General features: G+C 37.2%; 2 protein-coding genes across 5 annotated transcripts in view; one reads left to right on the top strand and one right to left on the bottom strand.

Annotated features, from left to right (window-relative positions):
- nf1a (neurofibromin 1a) overlaps nt 1–18,295 on the top strand; it is an 87,269-nt gene that overhangs the window by 56,191 nt on the left and 12,783 nt on the right. For all 4 annotated transcript variants that reach the window (XM_084418165.1, XM_084418166.1, XM_084418168.1 and 1 more), the window contains 14 exons: nt 8,874–9,306; nt 9,700–10,040; nt 10,381–10,583; nt 11,189–11,382; nt 11,611–11,751; nt 13,189–13,468; nt 14,214–14,428; nt 15,265–15,326; nt 15,445–15,586; nt 16,315–16,416; nt 16,679–16,819; nt 17,115–17,241; nt 17,908–18,039; nt 18,134–18,269. In XM_084418165.1, the coding sequence (XP_084274291.1) occupies nt 8,874–9,306; nt 9,700–10,040; nt 10,381–10,583; nt 11,189–11,382; nt 11,611–11,751; nt 13,189–13,468; nt 14,214–14,428; nt 15,265–15,326; nt 15,445–15,586; nt 16,315–16,416; nt 16,679–16,819; nt 17,115–17,241; nt 17,908–18,039; nt 18,134–18,269 (2,649 nt within the window). The remainder of the gene's footprint in view (nt 1–8,873; nt 9,307–9,699; nt 10,041–10,380; nt 10,584–11,188; nt 11,383–11,610; nt 11,752–13,188; nt 13,469–14,213; nt 14,429–15,264; nt 15,327–15,444; nt 15,587–16,314; nt 16,417–16,678; nt 16,820–17,114; nt 17,242–17,907; nt 18,040–18,133; nt 18,270–18,295) is intronic.
- On the bottom strand, nt 1,641–12,473 carry evi2b (ecotropic viral integration site 2B). The gene is made up of 4 exons (XM_084418178.1): nt 12,357–12,473; nt 8,390–8,557; nt 4,904–6,754; nt 1,641–4,508 (listed from the first exon to the last, which is right to left on the bottom strand). Exons 3-4 carry the CDS (start codon nt 4,921–4,923, stop codon nt 2,939–2,941), a joined length of 1,590 nt encoding a protein of 529 aa, XP_084274304.1. The 5' UTR covers nt 4,924–6,754; nt 8,390–8,557; nt 12,357–12,473; the 3' UTR covers nt 1,641–2,938.

Below are 18,295 nucleotides of genomic sequence, written 5' to 3'. Positions count from 1 at the left end.
GGACCAAGGGAGGGAGATTGAAGAATCATCGGATGGTGGGGAGGGGGAGGGGGCGAAATGCAGCACAGAGTCTACCCATACTGCTGCCGATGAGGTGGGGGGGGTGCTGACTTTAGTGTTTTATATTCCGGATCTGCACACGCCACCAAATCATCTTCCTGATTTCTCTCTCTCTCTCACAAACTCTCAAACACTCTCATGGCATGGTCTTTGTATGTACCATGTTTAGATATCCTATTACTCACACAGCTGCTTTGATAAATGAACCCCTTCTCTATTGTGATATTACTGTACAGTACTGAATTATTCTGTGTGACGCAGCTAAATGCAGAAGACAGGCTGATGTGGTTTAATGTCCCTCTACGGCCTTGTCCTCATTTAGGTGACAGCTGTTTTTTTTGTTTTTTTATTATTTAATTCCTAAGGGATTTCTCTATAGGTTTGTGAGTTTACTCTCAGTATATATAACTACTTTTTGGCCACATAAGAGCTTGTTAATGTACCCCTTCTAGTTTAGTTAATTTAGCTACAGAGGTTTACATTTGTTTGGCAGCATGTATTAATGTTTTGATTCTTTTAACTATTTTTTTTTATTATATATACAATGGATGGATGGATGGATGGATGGATGGATGGATGATGATGATCTTTGCTTCCATCCATTTCCCCCTAGTGTTCTGAATGTGCATGTGCAACTTTTGAGAGCACCAATGAGGTATGAATGTACTCATGGAGTGAAACAGCATAGCAAATGTGTGAACACCTGCATAGCAGCAGAGTGAGGTTTTGAGCTACTGAACAAAAAAATGTGAAAGAAAAATCTTAACCCTCATAAAAAGTACGATGGCATTACAATGGTATGCTGTCCAAATTGGACATAATATTAATAATAATAATATTATTTTGTTGTTTTCATGCCTCAAGCAGGTAGTTTAAAGCTATTGGCTCATGTAACCACTGAAGTCTGGCGGAATCTCACCGGATGAAGAGAGTTTGAAAATAAATCAAAAGGCAGAAAATAGTCTTGTGGTCTGTTTCCCAATTTAAATCCGCTGTGACATTTCCTCTCTCACTTCTGCTGCAGGTGGTGCACAGGCCCTGCATTCAGCGCTCTGTAGAAGACACACTGTATGCTACTTGCACTAACTTCCTACCTTGCTCAATAGAAGTACTTCAGTAGTGCTTATCCCTAGGCAGAGTTTGTTAGTGTTGGAAACCGAGAACCGGTTGTGGAATGATTTTCATGGTGTTCAGTAAAAGATTCTTGAATTGCTTCATTTGTCTCTTGGTGCAGACAGAACACCATTTTAATATAGTCTAACAGTGTTTAGACAGCATCTTTTTCTAGTGGAGTTTGTGAATCTTTAATTATTTAAATGTCCAGTGAGTGTCCATTGTATCCCTGGTCCTAATCTTCATATTTTATTTGTGTGATTAAAGCAACTTTGTTTGCCTCATGCAGGCAAACATAATATTTGTACTCTTATAATTAAAGAAATTGATTGTAACAGGCACTTTTATTCTCTGATGCTAATTATTCATGATTAATTTGCGTTAGAGATTAGATGAACATTTAAACATTTTAAAAACTGACATTTACTTTTTTTGTTTTACTGCTGAAGGAAAGAAAGACACATGACCGTGTTGTTGCAACACTTTTTTATTTTGAGTGAGTGAGTGGTTTGAGTGAGCTGCTGTTGTAATGTTCTTCTGACAGTTTATCACGGTTAAAAGCTCAGACATGTTCCCAGTGGCTGTAGCAATGCAGTAGTTCATTTGAAAACTGGCTCCAGATTGTGGCTACATTCCCTCTTTAGTTTACACGTGTTTAACAGTGAATGTAGGCACAAAGATTGTACATGCTGTGGTTTTTGTACAAGCGAGCCATGCATTCTCATGAACACAAACCGTTTTATCTGAGGACTTGTACAGACTTTTTGTTATTGGTTAGAAGATTGTTGCTTTTCAAAGTGGTAAAATGACAAAGACCTAATGAACTCAGAATTGGAGTTTGTGGCATGTAGTTATTATCTTCAAAGCAGCTATATGCTTTGACTTTGGTTTACTTTAGCCCCTTTCACACAGCGCTTTGAACCCGGGAAATTGCCGGCAAATTGCCAGAGCGCCTTCTGTGTGAACGCAAACACGACCCGGGATTGATGCCGGGATCGATGCCGTGTTGGGGACCTAGTAACATTGCCGTGTTCAGTTCCGGAACGCGCACTGTGTGAACAAAAGCCGTAATAATGCCGTGTGGTAGTGATGACGCTGAAGCTGGGATCGTTCGCCAGCTGTGAAACGGTACGTAATGCGCAAGTTTATGATCGAATCAGATAAAAAAATGCACAAGTGTGTTTTTTTTTCATAAGCAAACTTAAGACGCTGCTGAGACATTAACGTCACATCGATGTCACGTGTCTTTACGGGATTTTTACGGGTTGTGTGTGAACGCACTCTCTGATTCCGGAAAATCACTGGCAGTGTGAATGAACCAAAATCAAACGAACCCGGGTCAAATCCCGTGTCTTTTTATCCATGTATTTTCCGGAATCTCTGTGTGAAAGGGGCTTTTGACTAACCTATAGCAGATATACATTTTTATAATGTACAGGCTCTGTCTTGAAGGAAATCATGTTAAGCGATTGTGTGATACTGATAGCTAAAGCGTAATGGATAATAAAATAACACAATCTCTTTATCTTGAACTTTGTTTCGATACATCAATGCAGGAAAGAAAACAGCACCTGTTGAGCAATTTCTCTTTAAGTGTCTTGAACAAGCACCGTAGGAGTCTTGAACAAGCACCATAGGTCGTAAATCCCTTGCAAGAAATGGTCTTTGCATATTTTGACTTTTAGAAAGCAGATATGAGTATGTTGGTTATCTCGTTTGTGTAGTTTTTGCGGCAGAAGCAGAGAAGATTTTATGTTAAATGAGATTAGGGCAGTGGTGGAGCAGGTGGAACAATCCCCCCATCTGATGTTTGCAAAGGAGCTGCTTCTTCTGAAAGAGAATCAAGATCTATAGAGACTAAAGGTGGAGGTTTAATTCTAGTGTCCGTGCCAGAAGATAGAGATGGAGTGAGGTCATCAGTCTGCTTTGATATTTTGCTCTCCATCACAGATTCTTGTGCACTTCTTGACGCAGATGTTTTGGTGTCCAAAGAATCCACGGATGCTTGACCTTCCTGGATTTCATTTTCCTCCTTCTCAGTTGAGTCCTGAGCAACTGTTGGGTTCCTGTTGGGGGCCTGGACCTCATCTGGATTTTGTCTGCCAAATGTGGTTCCTTGCAGGATGTCCCCCATGAGAACTTCCTCACTCGTGTTCCTTCCGAGCGTCAGGTTTTTGGAGAGTTGTTGGGGGAGGTATCTGGAAATGGACGCCTGGTTAAAGCCTTGTCTGTTGATGGTCTCGGACTCCCCCATATTTGGCAGGTTTGGTTGAACGTCGCCATCCAGAAACGGCGAGGGTCCGGCCCATTCAGGATTTTCAAGCCGCTTTCTCTGCATTTTGCGCTTCTTTAACAAGATAAAGATGATTGCTATGAACATCAAGACAAAAGTGGTGCCGATCACAGCTGCCACAGCAGGACCTGGGTTCGCTTTCCTGATATCCTTTGATGGAGGGTAAGTTTTCTTTGTGATATTTTTTTTAGTGATCGCCAATGTCTTTGTTGGCTTAATCATGGATGAAGTCTTAAGCTCAGGACCTTGCGTGCTTGTCCACCTGTCTGTGATGACTTCTCTCTTTGTGGTTTCCACACCATTGGTGCTTACAGTCTTGTTGAAATCTTTTGACGTTATTGCGGAAGTGTGGACATGAGTAAATGGGCTTGGTTGGTCTGTAGTCTCCATTGTGGGCTGGATTGTATGAAGGTCTTCATTTGTATTGTTGCTGCCCTTCACTACTGTTTTATTTGCTTTCACACCATAGAGTCCAGTGAAATCAGAAGTAGAAGGTGTTTCCTGAGTGGCTTTCAGCATCTCCATTGGTCCTATGCTCATTTTTTCTTTTGGCGAAACATCTGCCTTTGTGGCATTGGGTGGTTTAGTCAAGACATTCAATTCTTCAGTATTCTCTATTTGCAAAAGAGATGTAGAATGCGGTCTGTGGGAGCCTTCTGTCGGTTTTTGTATTTCCTTTCCTCGTGTTACCTCTTCCTGTATTATTAGTGTAGTAGTCAAGTTGGATTCGCCATCACGTATGTTCATGCTTTTACTCTGATTTGATGTCTCGGTGTCACTGTTGGGTGTGCTCAGCCAAATGCCACGCTGCTCTGCCTCTGAGTTATTTGTTAGGTGCTGCGTCTGAGCACTTCTTGAAAGTGAAACCACGTTGTCTGTACCAGAATCAGTAGTGTAGTTAATCTGACCTGATGCATTGTCTGCTGTGTTTGTTGCCTCAATATTCTTATTGCTGGTTGCTAAATGGCCGTTTAGGCTCCATGGTAGAGAGGAGAGGAAGACAAGTGTGCAAAGAGTAGTCCTCATGGTGTCCTTAGAAAACCTTGCCAAAGAGAGACATTTTTGCACATAAGACTCAACAGACCATTTTATCTCATGAATTCTTATAAACCACAATCAATATGCTCAGATTAAAACTTTTATTTATTTTTTTTAATATAACTTCTAAAACAGACAACACCTAATGTTGTGTATGCAAAGGTCACAAATAAATTGAAAATGGATACTTTAACCACAAACTGAAAATGAAAAAAGTCGATTTTTTTAATTTAGCTAAAAGGCAATACTGGAAAACTAGTTTTTCTACTTATTATTTTGTGGTATCACGTTACATCTAACACTTTAAATGTTAAAAAATGAAATACAAACTTTATTGTGCGATGTCAAGTAATATAATCATTGGTTTATGCTAGACAAAACAGCAGAATATGATCTTACCGAGGCATCCTCTGAAGCATTAGTGAAAGAGTGAAGTATATTCTGATGAATACGGAACCGTCACTTCACTTGACAGGAAATGAAGCTGTGAAATGGCTGCATTTGTTTTTGCTAATAGCTGCGTTTTTTTTTTTGCCTGAGGAAAGAATCTGTGGTGACAGTATGAAAAACCGAAGGACGTTTTTCTACTTAAACTCTCATAATAGGCTTTTTAGAGGTATGTTTTGGAGCATTGCAGTCCTTTTTCTAAAAGGAACAGCTATTAATTACCTTCACAAATATATATAAAAAAAAAAACTTTTTGTAGAGCAGAAGTTGTCTAAAAGGAAATGATCTCATGCCTTTTTTTTTCTTTTCTTGGAAAGTTCCTTTCACTAAACCCCCACTTTTCAACCACCAATAAGACTTACCAACATATTGGCAACTACCTTAGCAGTATCATTGTTACAGTGAGTTTTGCTCAGCAAGCAACACAAATTTCAAAATCATTGTAAATAAGAAACTGAACAAGAAAATTGTATCATTAGCATTGAATTTTATTGAATTTTTTTTATTGAGATGTCAGAGTTCTGAGATAAACTTAAGGAATGCTCATTATTATAGGATCTGGAAGATTTAATGGGATTGCTCTGCTTATATTAAAGCTGAAGTGTGTGATTTCTACAGTCCCTGCTTTACAGGTAGAGTAATTTGCAAGTAATTTATTCATAGGTTGATTGATCCAAACTGTTTGACTGAAGAATGGCAGATAAATGTTTCAAAAAGTAATTATTTTTGCGCTTCACTGAACTTTGGTGACTGCAATGGCATAGAAATTAAACCCTTCAATTGACTTGTTCTGCTATTTATACACAGTGGTGTATAGAGTTCACCTATTTGGGTTTTATCTACAGTAGATGCTGGTGGTCATATTTTAAAAAAGGGCCAAAATGTAACACAAAGCTGAGGTTAAATACAATTTCACAATATATACAATAATACACCAACATTTCATTTACTTATTTTCCTTGTCATCTTCACTAAACAGATATCCAGAGCTGCTTTGACCTCATCTGTAAAAAAAGTCAAAGTTTTCTATTTCATCTAATATTACTGATATAAGAAATGTCCTTTTTAACAGGATAAGCAGATAATTGTAGTTAGTTAAATAATTCTCAAAAATGCTATGAGACGACTTGTAACTGCACTTTTTTTTTACTGCAGTAGCTGAACTATTGAAGCCATTTATTTAAAAAACAAAAGAGAAATAAAATGTAAAATGTTTGCCTGTCATAGCCCAGCGTACAAAAAAAAGCTCTTAAACTTTACACCATCAGAGGCATGTTTTCCAAACTAATGGGATCTATGCAGGAATCCCTAGAGGTTGAGCTCGGCATGACTGTGGGGACGCTCTCCGAGTCAGCGGCTGCGTTAGAAGTGTTGATGTACTGGCTTGGCCCTGCTACGCCATCTTGGAACTCGTCCTCCTCACCATCGGTCTTTACTTCCTCCAGTAGAACACTGGTTTCGCATGGGCCCACAATTCCTCCCTCTCTTCTCTCGGTACCCCAATAGCCTGTTCCACTCACCAGGTCCGCATTGCTTCGGGATGGACGAGGGGTCCGGTGACGACGTTTCAGGCTGGAGACGGTACATGCCAAGACTATGGTGGAGGTTAGAAGGATCAGGATGATGCCACCAGCAGTGGCAGTTGCTATAAATGCTAGCTGGGCATCAATAAAGCAGCTGATCTCGGAGGCACCAGTTGCAGGCAAACTAGTTGTCACAAATGAAATGTTGAGGTCTTCTTGCTCATGGATAGTAGAGGACATGGGATGTTCTGTGACCTGCATTGTCATTGTATGTTGAGATCTATGTAACAAACAAGTAGCATTATTCAGTAGGACATGTTACTGTAGTAATAACTATAAATTATGCATAATAACATGCAACTAACTCTAAACCAACCTCTATTCCTAGTTAATTATTATTACTCAGTACTTAAATGTATAATTACACTGTAACAAGGACACCTTATAATAGTGTAACCAAATTTTGTCATAATTTACTCACCTTCAAGTTGTTCCAAACCTGTGTGAGTTATTATACTGTATGAGAAGATATATTTAAAGAATGTTGGTAATCAAACAGTTGACGGTAGCCATTGACTTCTATAGTAGGAAAAAAATACTATTGAAGTCAATGGGGTCCATCAACTGTCTGGTTACCAAAATTATTTAAAATATATTTTGTGTTCAACAGAAAAAAATAAACTCATACAGGTTTGGAATAACTTGAAGGTGAGTAAATGATGACTTTTTTGGGGGGTTAACTACCCTTTAATTTAACTTTTCAGTACACTCTACACATGCACAATCAAATAAGTTTCCAGCAACAAAAAATGTGTCCTTACAAACTGAACATGAAACCTTGGCTAATGGAAAAACACTACCAAAAAATTGTGGTCTGTAAAAATATGAATACATTTATTCAGCAAGAATGCGTTAAAATGAGTGTAAGTGACAGTAAAGACATTTTATAATGTTAATATTTTATAAAATAATGTCAAATAAATGCTGGAAAAAAATACAAAACATTTTAGGAAAAAATATATATAATATATTAGGGCTGCACAATATTGAAGAACATTGCGATATGCGATAACTCATTAAATAATGCGATTATTCAATATGTTAATGCTTAAAGTGTGTAAAATAAACTTAAACTATCTTTAAAATATATTAAAAATGATATAACCTACATGCATTACACATTACATTCTTTTTGTGACAAGAAAACATCCCTACAACTTCTGAAAATGAACATCAGTGTTTTACTGTAGCGTAAGAAGTGTTATTTTAACATCAGTGTAAACCACGGGGTTTAGGGGTTCAGGTTATCCTACATTAGGGTTATTAAACAACAGAAACTGAATAATCAAATGTAAAAATAAAATACTGCTTAGTTTTCACTCTATGAATTAAATATATACATTTATAAATTAAATGAAGCTACAAAAGTTATTCAGCCAAGAGCTGTGAGTGATTTTCTCTTTGTTTGTTTGTTCATGACCCCAGTTATTGCAAGCCGTTGCAATATGCATATCACGATATATACATTTGCAATATTTCGATATATTGTGCAGTCCTAATATATATACATGTACACACAATAGAAAATAACTATTTTAAATAGTTGTTTTTAATGTATTTTTGTTCAAATAATTCAGCCTTAGTGGGTATAAGAGACTTCTTTCAAAAACATTCAAAATCTAATTTGACCTCAAACTTTGAATGCTAGTGTACATAATTTAACACTGACGGTTTAATCCGTGTACATGGATTTTAAGTGCCCCATTTGTCACAATCAATTTATTTAGGACTGTTTAGCCACTTTAACTGTATAATAAAAAGATTAACAAAGACTGAGTAGTTCGTTTTCCTCTCTTCTGTTTTCCAAACTCTCAATTACACATTAGCTTATATAGATAATTGGTGAAGTACTTACTAAAGTAGATATAGAACCTTTCTTGTGGACTTATCTGGAGTGCTGGAAGATGAAGAACAACGACCTGAAGTAATGAGGCTTGATATATCGCAATGCAGAACACAATTACTTCCTGTCCCCACGCTTGATGATGTTATTTAGGTGTTTTTCAGCTGAGATGCTCTTGACCTGTGGTTGTAACAGTAGAAAACAGTGTTATATTTGGATTGCAGGTTTCCATTCTGTGTAAGCTGTCAGATGTTTGCCATGTAAGGGAATTGGAACAGACTGCTCGTTTAAAGTGTTTTTAATTTTTGAAGTAAAGGTTAATGTGTATTGTTTTTTATATATACTTGAAAATTTATTGCTCCTTTTATTATAGGTTTTTTGTGCACTTTTGTGCATTCTTTCTAAAGTACGCTTCTCAAAGATGTGCAGTCCATTGGCTTTAGATCCCAAAACACATTAACATTCAAATCTGACCTATAATTGTTATTTCTCTTAGGTTCAAAACTGGACAAATCAATGGTGATCTTCTGATCTACCATGTCCTGCTGACCCTCAAGCCATACTACGCCAAACACTACGAGATCGTAGTAGACCTCACCCATGTGGGCCCCAGTAACCGCTTCAAGACGGACTTCTTATCCAAGTGGTTTGTGGTCTTTCCAAACTTTGCCTATGAGAATGTGGCTGCAGTGTACATCTACAATTGCAACACCTGGGTGCGAGAGTACACCAAATACCATGAGCGATTACTGACTGGTCTCAAGGGGAGCAAGAAGCTGCTGTTTATCGATTCGCCTGCACGTCTAGCCGAACACATCGATCCCGAGCAGCAGAAGCTGCCCGCTGCTACCCTGGCGTTGGAAGAGGACCTCAAAGTGTTCCATAATGCCCTGAAACTGGCGCATAAGGACACAAAGGTGTCGATCAAGGTAAAAATTTGTAAAACTCAACCCAGATGTTATTTAGAGTTCGGTTTCTATTCAGTTTTAAAGCTGAAAATTATTTTCATCTAATGGCCAACAACTGATAAATGGCCGATATTAAAAAAATCTCTACAGTTTTTTATAAATCAAAACAAAATAAACTAAAAATATAAAATGAATAATTTTATAAAAATCTAGGCATCACATTATTGTAATGTACAATATAAAAAATGGATATTCATTTTGTGATCTGCTAAAGATTAAGATTTACCTACTATTAAATTATTATTTAATACATGCTCATTTAAATATTCAATATTGCCCGATAACGAAAGTAAAATCTCTAATATTGGCTGATAACTGATATGGTACTGATATATCGTTGCCCATTCTCCCTAGGTGGGATCAACAGCTGTACAAGTGACCTCGGCGGAACGCACGCGTGTCCTAGGACAGCCAGTTTTCCTGAACGACATATACTACGCTTCAGAGATTGAGGAGATATGCCTGGTGGATGAGAACCAGTTCACTCTGACAATCGCTAACCAGGGCACTCCCCTAACGTTCATGCACCAGGAGTGCGAAGCCATTGTTCAGTCCATAATCCACATCCGGACACGCTGGGAGCTTTCCCAACCGGACTCAATTCCCCAACACACCAAGATCAGGCCTAAAGATGTTCCTGGCACCCTCCTCAACATCGCCCTCCTCAACCTGGGAAGCTCTGACCCCAGTCTGAGGTGAGAAACATTAAGCTTGAGTCTTTGGCCATGCTCAGGCTGTTTTCAGCCTAACAACTTGAGTTTTGGGTGAATAGTCCCAATGCATCAAGCTGTTGTTGTTGTGACAAAGACCCTTTTATTTGCAGGCTTCTGTCTTTGTTTTGGTGAACTGATTAGAAATGCTAATACTGCTGCTTTGTGTCTTCAGTTCAACTGGGGCTGGTCTTGAACATTTAGAATCATAAACCTGTCATGTACAAAAGAAATATCACATTCATTTCCTCAAATATGGAAACCAACATGTTGTTAAAGTAAATTAGTAATTCTGAAAATGACTTGCTGTTAACTCCTCCAACAGGTCAGCTGCATACAATCTACTTTGTGCCTTAACCTGCACCTTCAACCTAAAGATTGAGGGCCAACTCCTAGAAACGTCTGGCTTGTGCATCCCAGCCAACAACACCCTTTTTATTGTGTCCATTAGCAAAACGCTAGCAGCTAACGAACCCCACCTCACACTGGAGTTCCTGGAAGAGTGCATTTCTGGCTTCAGCAAGTCAAGTCAGTGTCACATGCAAAAAAACACCCATAATTTTACACACACACACACACACACACACACACACACACACACACACACACACACACACATACTGTATATTCTATCGGTCTTTTTTTTTTTTTTAAGAATGCATTAAATTGTTCAAAAGTGTCAGTAAAGACTCTTCATTGTAAAGATTTCCATTTCAAATAAATGCTGTTCTTTTGAACTTTCTATTTGTCAAAGAATGAAAAAAAGTATCATGTTTCCACAAAAATTAAGCAGCACAGCTGTTTTTAACAATAAGAAATTATTCTTGTGCACCAAATCAGCATATCAGAATGATTTCTGAAGGATCATGTGACACTGAAGACTGGAGTAATGATGCTGAAAATTTACAAGAAATAGTTTACATTTTAAAATGGTGAAATAGAAAACAAATATTTTACTGTATTTTTGATCAAATAATTGCTGCCTTGGTGAACATAAGAGACTTCTTTCAAAAACAAATATTACTGATCCCAAACATTTGAACGATAGTGTGATACAAAATAGTTTTTTGAGGAATTTGCATAGCACCATTTTTGTGTCATTTGTTACAAAAATGTCTTTTGTGGGGCTTTAGGTATTGAACTGAAGCATCTGTGTCTGGAGTATATGACTCCTTGGCTCCGTAATTTGGTGCGGTTTTGTAAACACAATGACGATGCCAAACGACAACGCGTCACGGCTATCCTGGACAAGCTTATCACAATGACCATCAATGAGAAGCAGATGTACCCCTCCATACAGGCAAAGATATGGGGCAGCTTGGGTCAGGTAGGCCCCTTCAAACCTTCTAAAAACATTATTACATAAAACGTAATTGAATTTGACTTGCAGGCTTATTCCATCCAAAAGGTTTCAAATATTTTCATCTGATAACTGCTACAACAGGCATTACAATGATACATGACTTCAAACCTTACCACCCCTGTATATTTCTACAATAATTCCACAAAACTCTGTTAGTCAGCAGTTACAGATTGCACCATTTTCCTTGTATAGATCACAGACCTGCTGGATGTGGTGTTGGATAGCTTCATAAAGACCAGTGCTACTGGGGGTTTGGGATCCATCAAGGCTGAAGTGATGGCTGACACAGCTGTAGCCCTGGCTTCAGGAAATGTCAAATTGGTGTCCAGCAAGGTAAACGCTTACTGCTCAGCTAACATATTATACTGTAATTCCCTATGAATTTGTTTTTAATATATTGTTTAATATGATGTTGTTCCTAAGATAACCTAGTAACAGAACACTCAGTTAGATACTGAAATATTAAAAGCTGCCTTGCTGACCTGTAATAAATTATTTTAAAACATGGAAAATGCAACGGAACCAAAAATCAAAATGTAAGCCATTTCGTTTTTTCCTTTATACTGTAGTAACATAATATGCAGTAATTTTGTTAGCACAGATTATTGTTGCATTGCAATTTTTAATAATTGTTTTCAATTATTTTGCATTTATATACAGTATAGAATTTGATAATGATATGATTTGTCTTTTTATATATATAGATAGATAGATATATATTTTGATTATTTTATTTATTTACGTATTGAAATCCAGGCCCTGAAACGGCTTCAGTTACATTCTATGCCTTTTTAAAATAATTTTATACAGTTTATTTCAGTCTAAATGTATACTCCTATTTAATATCATACAATATTCAATTATCAATCAAACCAGTTTTATTTCTTGTTATCATGTCTGTAAAGCCCATTAACACTTTTACAAAAATTTCGACTTACCGCTTAAAGTGTTTCTGGCTTTTGTGTTCCTGAATCATTCCTCTTGTGATCTTCTCCAGGCTGACTAGCTCTTCTACCCAACATCTATTATCCTAAGTGTTTGTGCACAAATGCCCAATTTGTACGTGTACGCACAGACAGACAATAGTTAGCCAGCGGGGCAGTCACTCCTATTATATGGACAACAGTTAGTCATCATTACGCTCAATGGACGTCATTGTCAGACACTTGGTCAAAAGGAGAGCCACATTTGCGACTCCAATACGTTAAGTGGCTTGATCTTTATGGTTCTTGATTAACGCAGGAACCATAACCATATATCTTATGCTATTTTTAACTAGTTGGACATATTTAGCTGTTTTCCCAAATGCTCAGCTATCCTGAAAAGCCAAATATTGTTTGGTTAGCATGTGCCAGCCACTGCTGTCACAGTGAGCAGCACAAGGACAGGCTTTGTCCAGTTGTTGCGTCTGCTTTTCTAAGACTCGTATAGCAGCGGGACTCTGAGGTTAAGTGAGGGACCAAGTATAATCTTATTGAGAGAGCAAATTATGTTTAGGTGCATGTCACAGAGTGAAAATAAAAGGCACATTGTCTGGATTCTATTTGGTATTGGATTACTTTCTGATTTGAAGTTTGTTTGAAATGATAAATTATGCCTTTTGCAAATAATCATAATTTTGATCGTTTTGTAAACTTAATGCTTTTAAACAGCTTCAATTATGTTTGTTTGATTTATTAGTTTTCATTTTCACCAGTGACTAATTAAAGCATTATTTCTTATATTGTTTGCAATGTAACAAAAAGATTGAATTATATATTCATCTCTCAGGTGATTGGCCGAATGTGTAAGATCATCGATAAGACGTGCCTGTCTCCCACCCCCACCCTTGAGCAGCACCTGATGTGGGACGACATCGCCATACTGGCCCGTTACATGCTCATGCTCTCCTTCAACAACTCTCTGGATGTGGCCGCTCATCTGCCCTACCTGTTCCACGTCGTCACCCTGCTGGTGGCCACCGGCCCGCTGTCCCTCCGAGCGTCCACGCACGGCCTCGTTATTAACATCATCCACTCGCTCTGCACCTGCTCACAGCTTAACTTCAGTGGTGAGCGATAAATCACAGAAAATGGATATTGACTGGAAATCCATATTAAAAATAAATATGATTTTGGAAATGTTTTAAACATTTAAACTCAGAGGACTGCTAATGCCAAGTATGAAATCCCAAAAAATTTTTTATGAATTACCCATAACCATGTATCATAAACCTAACAACGTTAATGTTAAAACACATTAAATGTTATTAATATTCAATGTTTAGATAAAATTAGTATTTAATTTGTATATTTCTTTATATTTAGCCATCACATTAATGAATTAGATTTTAAAATATATAAAAATAAAAACAGTTAATTTAAATTGTAATAATTAGTGCTGTCAATCGATTAAAAAACAACTTATAAATTGCACTTATCTAAAAAATTTAATATTTTTAATTAGTATTACAGTATATTTTAAATATTTATCTGTACTATATCTCTGTACTCTGTACTAGTAGGTCTGTACTAATATCTCTATTAAATGGATTTTTTTTCTCAGTTTATGGGTATGAAATGAGTTATTAAACCTGAATTAATAAACATTATTGTACATAATATCTGTACATAATATCTGTACATAAAGTTTGTTTTGTTTAGTTTTTAAAAATAGTTCACCCAAAAATGTAAATTCTCTCATTATTTACTTACTCTCAAGTTGTTCCAAACCTGTGTATATATATATATATATATATATATATATATATAAAACCTGAGTCTGATTTGTTGCTGTTCTGGTTTTTGCTTCTGCAGAGGAGACTAAACAGGTGCTGCGTCTGAGTCTGACTGAGTTCTCCCTGCCCAAGTTCTACCTTCTGTTCGGCATCAGTAAGGTCAAATCGGCTGCAGTCATTGCCTTCCGCTCCAGCTACAGAGACCGTTCTTTCTCCCCCGGCTCCTACGAGAGAGAGACCTTTGCTCTGTCGTCCCTGGAAACGGTCACAGAGGCTCTTTTGGAGATCATGGAGGTCAGTTACCAGCAATTGTGTATTATAGAAGTGAGCTGTCTAACCACTTTTTGTTTTGTTTAACTGCCGATGTCCAGCACTGTGTTGATCCATGTAAAGGATATGTTTTGAGCTTTGTGTAAATGGGTCAACACATGCTCACTTCATCCACAGAAATTGAGATATAAATCCACTTTGTAGAGTCATCAGTAACAGTATTGGTATCTGTGGTACTGGCCTTCATTCATAGTACTTAGTAAAAAATATGCCATTAAACAAATATTTACAATGTGTAAAAAATAAATAATGCAATATAAAATATATAAAAAAACTTAATGATAGTTCCAATTTAATCACAATGTGTGATTAATTAGTTTTTTTTTATTTGATTGGCAGCACAAAAGATGATTATTTAATTTAACACTTTTTATTTTAATATATTAAACCTAATTTATTCAATATAAAGGAATATCAAGTAGTTGTATACGTGGCATTTCTAACATATTTGAAATATTAATAACATTTAATGTATGTAGACTTACCATATGTATTATGTTTTAATACATATTTTGACATTGAATCTCCAAATAAATGTAGAAACAACATGAATATGGTACACTAAGTACAATGAATGAAGGCCAGTATCAGGAGTATTGCTACTGATGTCTATTAAATGGATTTTTTTTCTCAATTTCTGGGGATCAAAAAAGATGAAATCACTGCGCTCTACCGAGTCAGGGTGAGTAGATCCGTGAAAATTATTGTCAGGAAAAATCCATTCAAAGGGCAAAGTTATGAGTTTTATAAATGCGTATGTCTTGAAGTCTTTTATTTAACCAATAGTTGATTTTCCCCAGGCCTGTATGAGAGACATTCCCGGATGTAAATGGCTTGATCAGTGGACTGAATTGGCACAAAAGTACGTTGAAAACATCGCATTTCACAAGAGTTTTTTCACAAGAGTAATTGCAACTGAGAATTAAAATAACCAAATCTGTTACCTCGACTTATAATTTACATTTTCTTTTCTTGGATAGGTTTGCATTCCAGTATAACCCATCTCTTCAGCCACGGGCGCTGGTGGTGTTCGGCTGCATCAGTAAACGCGTGACTCACGGGCAGCTCAAACAGATCATTCGTATTCTCAGTAAAGCCAGTCCTCTGCTCAGCATTGATCGGGTAAGCTCTCTTTCTCTCATCTGCTTCTCTCTCTCAAACTCCACAATTTTAGATATGATTTTAATTAGCTTGCATTCGCTTGTTTTTGCAAAATAACAATGTTAATATATGTTGATTTTATAAAGTTGTCTTCTCTAACGGTTCCATTTTTTGATAAGGCTTATAGAAGGGCACAGCTGTGCATTTAAAGCTGAAAACTGAGTCTTAATTTATGAATTAACTGGATTTTATTGATTGCTCAAGCTGTCACAACACATCAAACTGGTTGGACTACTTACATTTCTCTGTTGTCACTGACTATTATTGAATTTCCTCTTCCCTTTAAAGGGATAGTTCACCCAAAAATGAAAATTCGGCCATTATTTACCCTCATGTTGTTCCAAACCAATAAAACTTTCGTTCATCTTCGGAACACAAATGAAGATATTTTTTATGACAGCTACTTTGGCGCTACAAAAGTTAAAAACTTATAAATTGAAAGGCAGTTCTTGACCTTTTCCCCAATCCTCTTAAATACATCTAAATGGTGGGCATCTTTTGTAGTATTTTTGTAGTATTGTGACTATATTTTGCCTGGAAATGATGTATATTTGTGTTGTATATGCAGTGTGATTCAGGTCTGTGCAGAAATGCAGTGCGCTAGTCTAACTGCTGTAGTGTCATTCGCTCTGACGATTTGCTGGCGTCACGCTCCAGCGCTCTGTCTGATTAATGCTGTTCCTGCACAGGGGCTGGAGAGCTGCTTAAAGGGGCCGGATAATTACAACAGCCAGGTTCTCATCGAGGCCACCGTCATCGCTCTCACCAAGCTACAGCCTCTCCTCGATCAGGTGCAGTCACGTTGTGTGCTGGATTCAATTATTAAAACATCAGCAGCTATTATAATAAACCATCTGAAGTAACACGACTGTAACAGTGTTTTAATTTACTTCTCTCAGCGTGTACATGTGTGAAACCTATTTTGCAATTCTGTTTGATGATGCGGAAATGAGTACATGTGTGAAACCTATTTTTGCAATTCCGTTTGATGATGAGGAAATGACACACTTCACTCATTAATGGTTTTGTGTGTGCTTGGCTAATGATCTACAGGATTCTCCCATGCATAAAGCTCTGTTCTGGGTGGCTGTGGCTGTGCTTCAGTTGGATGAAGTGAATCTGTACTCCGCGGGTACCGCCCTACTAGAGCAGAACCTGCACACACTGGACAGCCTCCGGGTGTTTAATGATAAGGTGCTCGACTGAAATTCACATTTAGACAACCACAGACTTAAAACATGTTGATATTCTTAATATTATTATTGTTTTTCACATAAATGTGATGTGTGGAGTCAAATGACATTCTGCTTTCCATCTCTGGATAAAATGGGTGGAGCTTGACCTAAGTCGGTTTAGGGTGTGGCTAGACTGTCAGGCTCCACCCATTGGCTCTGTAGCAGCCTCTCAGAAAAACATAGGTAAAATGTATTGCAGTGTAAGACCTCTGAGCAGTTATCTTCATAAAAAAAATGTTTTCACCTCTTTATAGAGTCCTGAGGAGGTCTTCATGGAGATCCGGAAGCCACTGGAATGGCATTGTAAACAAATGGACCATTTTGTGGGACTCAACTTTGCCTCCAACTTTAACTTTGCATTAGTGGGGCATTTACTCAAAGGTATTGATTAAAAGATCACCTATCCACCTTATTTTGCAATGCGGAAGCTATTTTCTGTGAATGTGTGAGACTTTAGATTCATTAGCCATTAATAATAATAATATTAATGAATAATAATTACATTATTATTATATGTAAATAACTAAAAGAATAGCAATATGCAGTAAATAATATGCTCTACAAACTTGTGTGTTTAAGATTACGATAATAGATTAAAATAATATGAGAAATGCATATTGTTTGCAATATCAAGCTGGCTGTTTTTCTACAGTTAAAATAACTGGAACGGATGGCACCGGAAGCAGCGCAGTTTAAAGTAAAAAATACGGTGGCTAGATAAGCTGAACTGGCCCTCTGTTGCAAGGGTTAACAGGATTGTAATAATAATAATAATAATAAAAATAATAAATCTGATTCAACTTGCATATTTTATTTGATGTATTATTAATATTATTTATGTCATAATCTGACTTAAATATAAAACTCAAAACTATTAACTATTCTGTGTTGATGAACTAATGCATTACTGACATCAGTAAATGTGTATCAACATACCAATTAATGTATTCAGAGGTTTTAGCGATGGATCACATCGAGCATTAGAAGTTAATCAGTAAAATGTCTTCCATCTCTCTGGTTCGTCATCTTTGTCTTTTCTTCTTGTAGGATACAGACATCCTTCTTCCACCACGGTGGCGAGGACGGTGCGTATCCTTCATACGCTCCTGGGCCTGGTGGGAAAACACCGCAGCTGTGACAAGTTTGAAGTGAACACGCAGAGTGTGGCCTATCTGGCAGGTAAGTTAAAGCCAACACAGCCTTAACCTTTAACAACCTGTATTTTGTATTTATATTCTGATAAAAACATCTAAAGTGGATGTTTGTGTTTCAGCTTTGCTCACAGTATCCGAGGAGGTGAGGAGCCGCTGCAGCCTAAAACACAGGAAGTCATTGCTGCTTTCAGAAGTTACCATGGAGAACTTTCCAATGGACACATACACAGTGTTCGAAACGGAACCTGAATGCAGGTGAGAACTTTTCATCAAATGTTCCC

This window comes from Rutilus rutilus, assembly GCF_951802725.1.
Source record: "Rutilus rutilus genome assembly, chromosome: 9".
Classification (NCBI taxonomy): domain Eukaryota; kingdom Metazoa; phylum Chordata; class Actinopteri; order Cypriniformes; family Leuciscidae; genus Rutilus; species Rutilus rutilus.
This window is presented reverse-complemented; position numbering and strand designations above follow the sequence as displayed.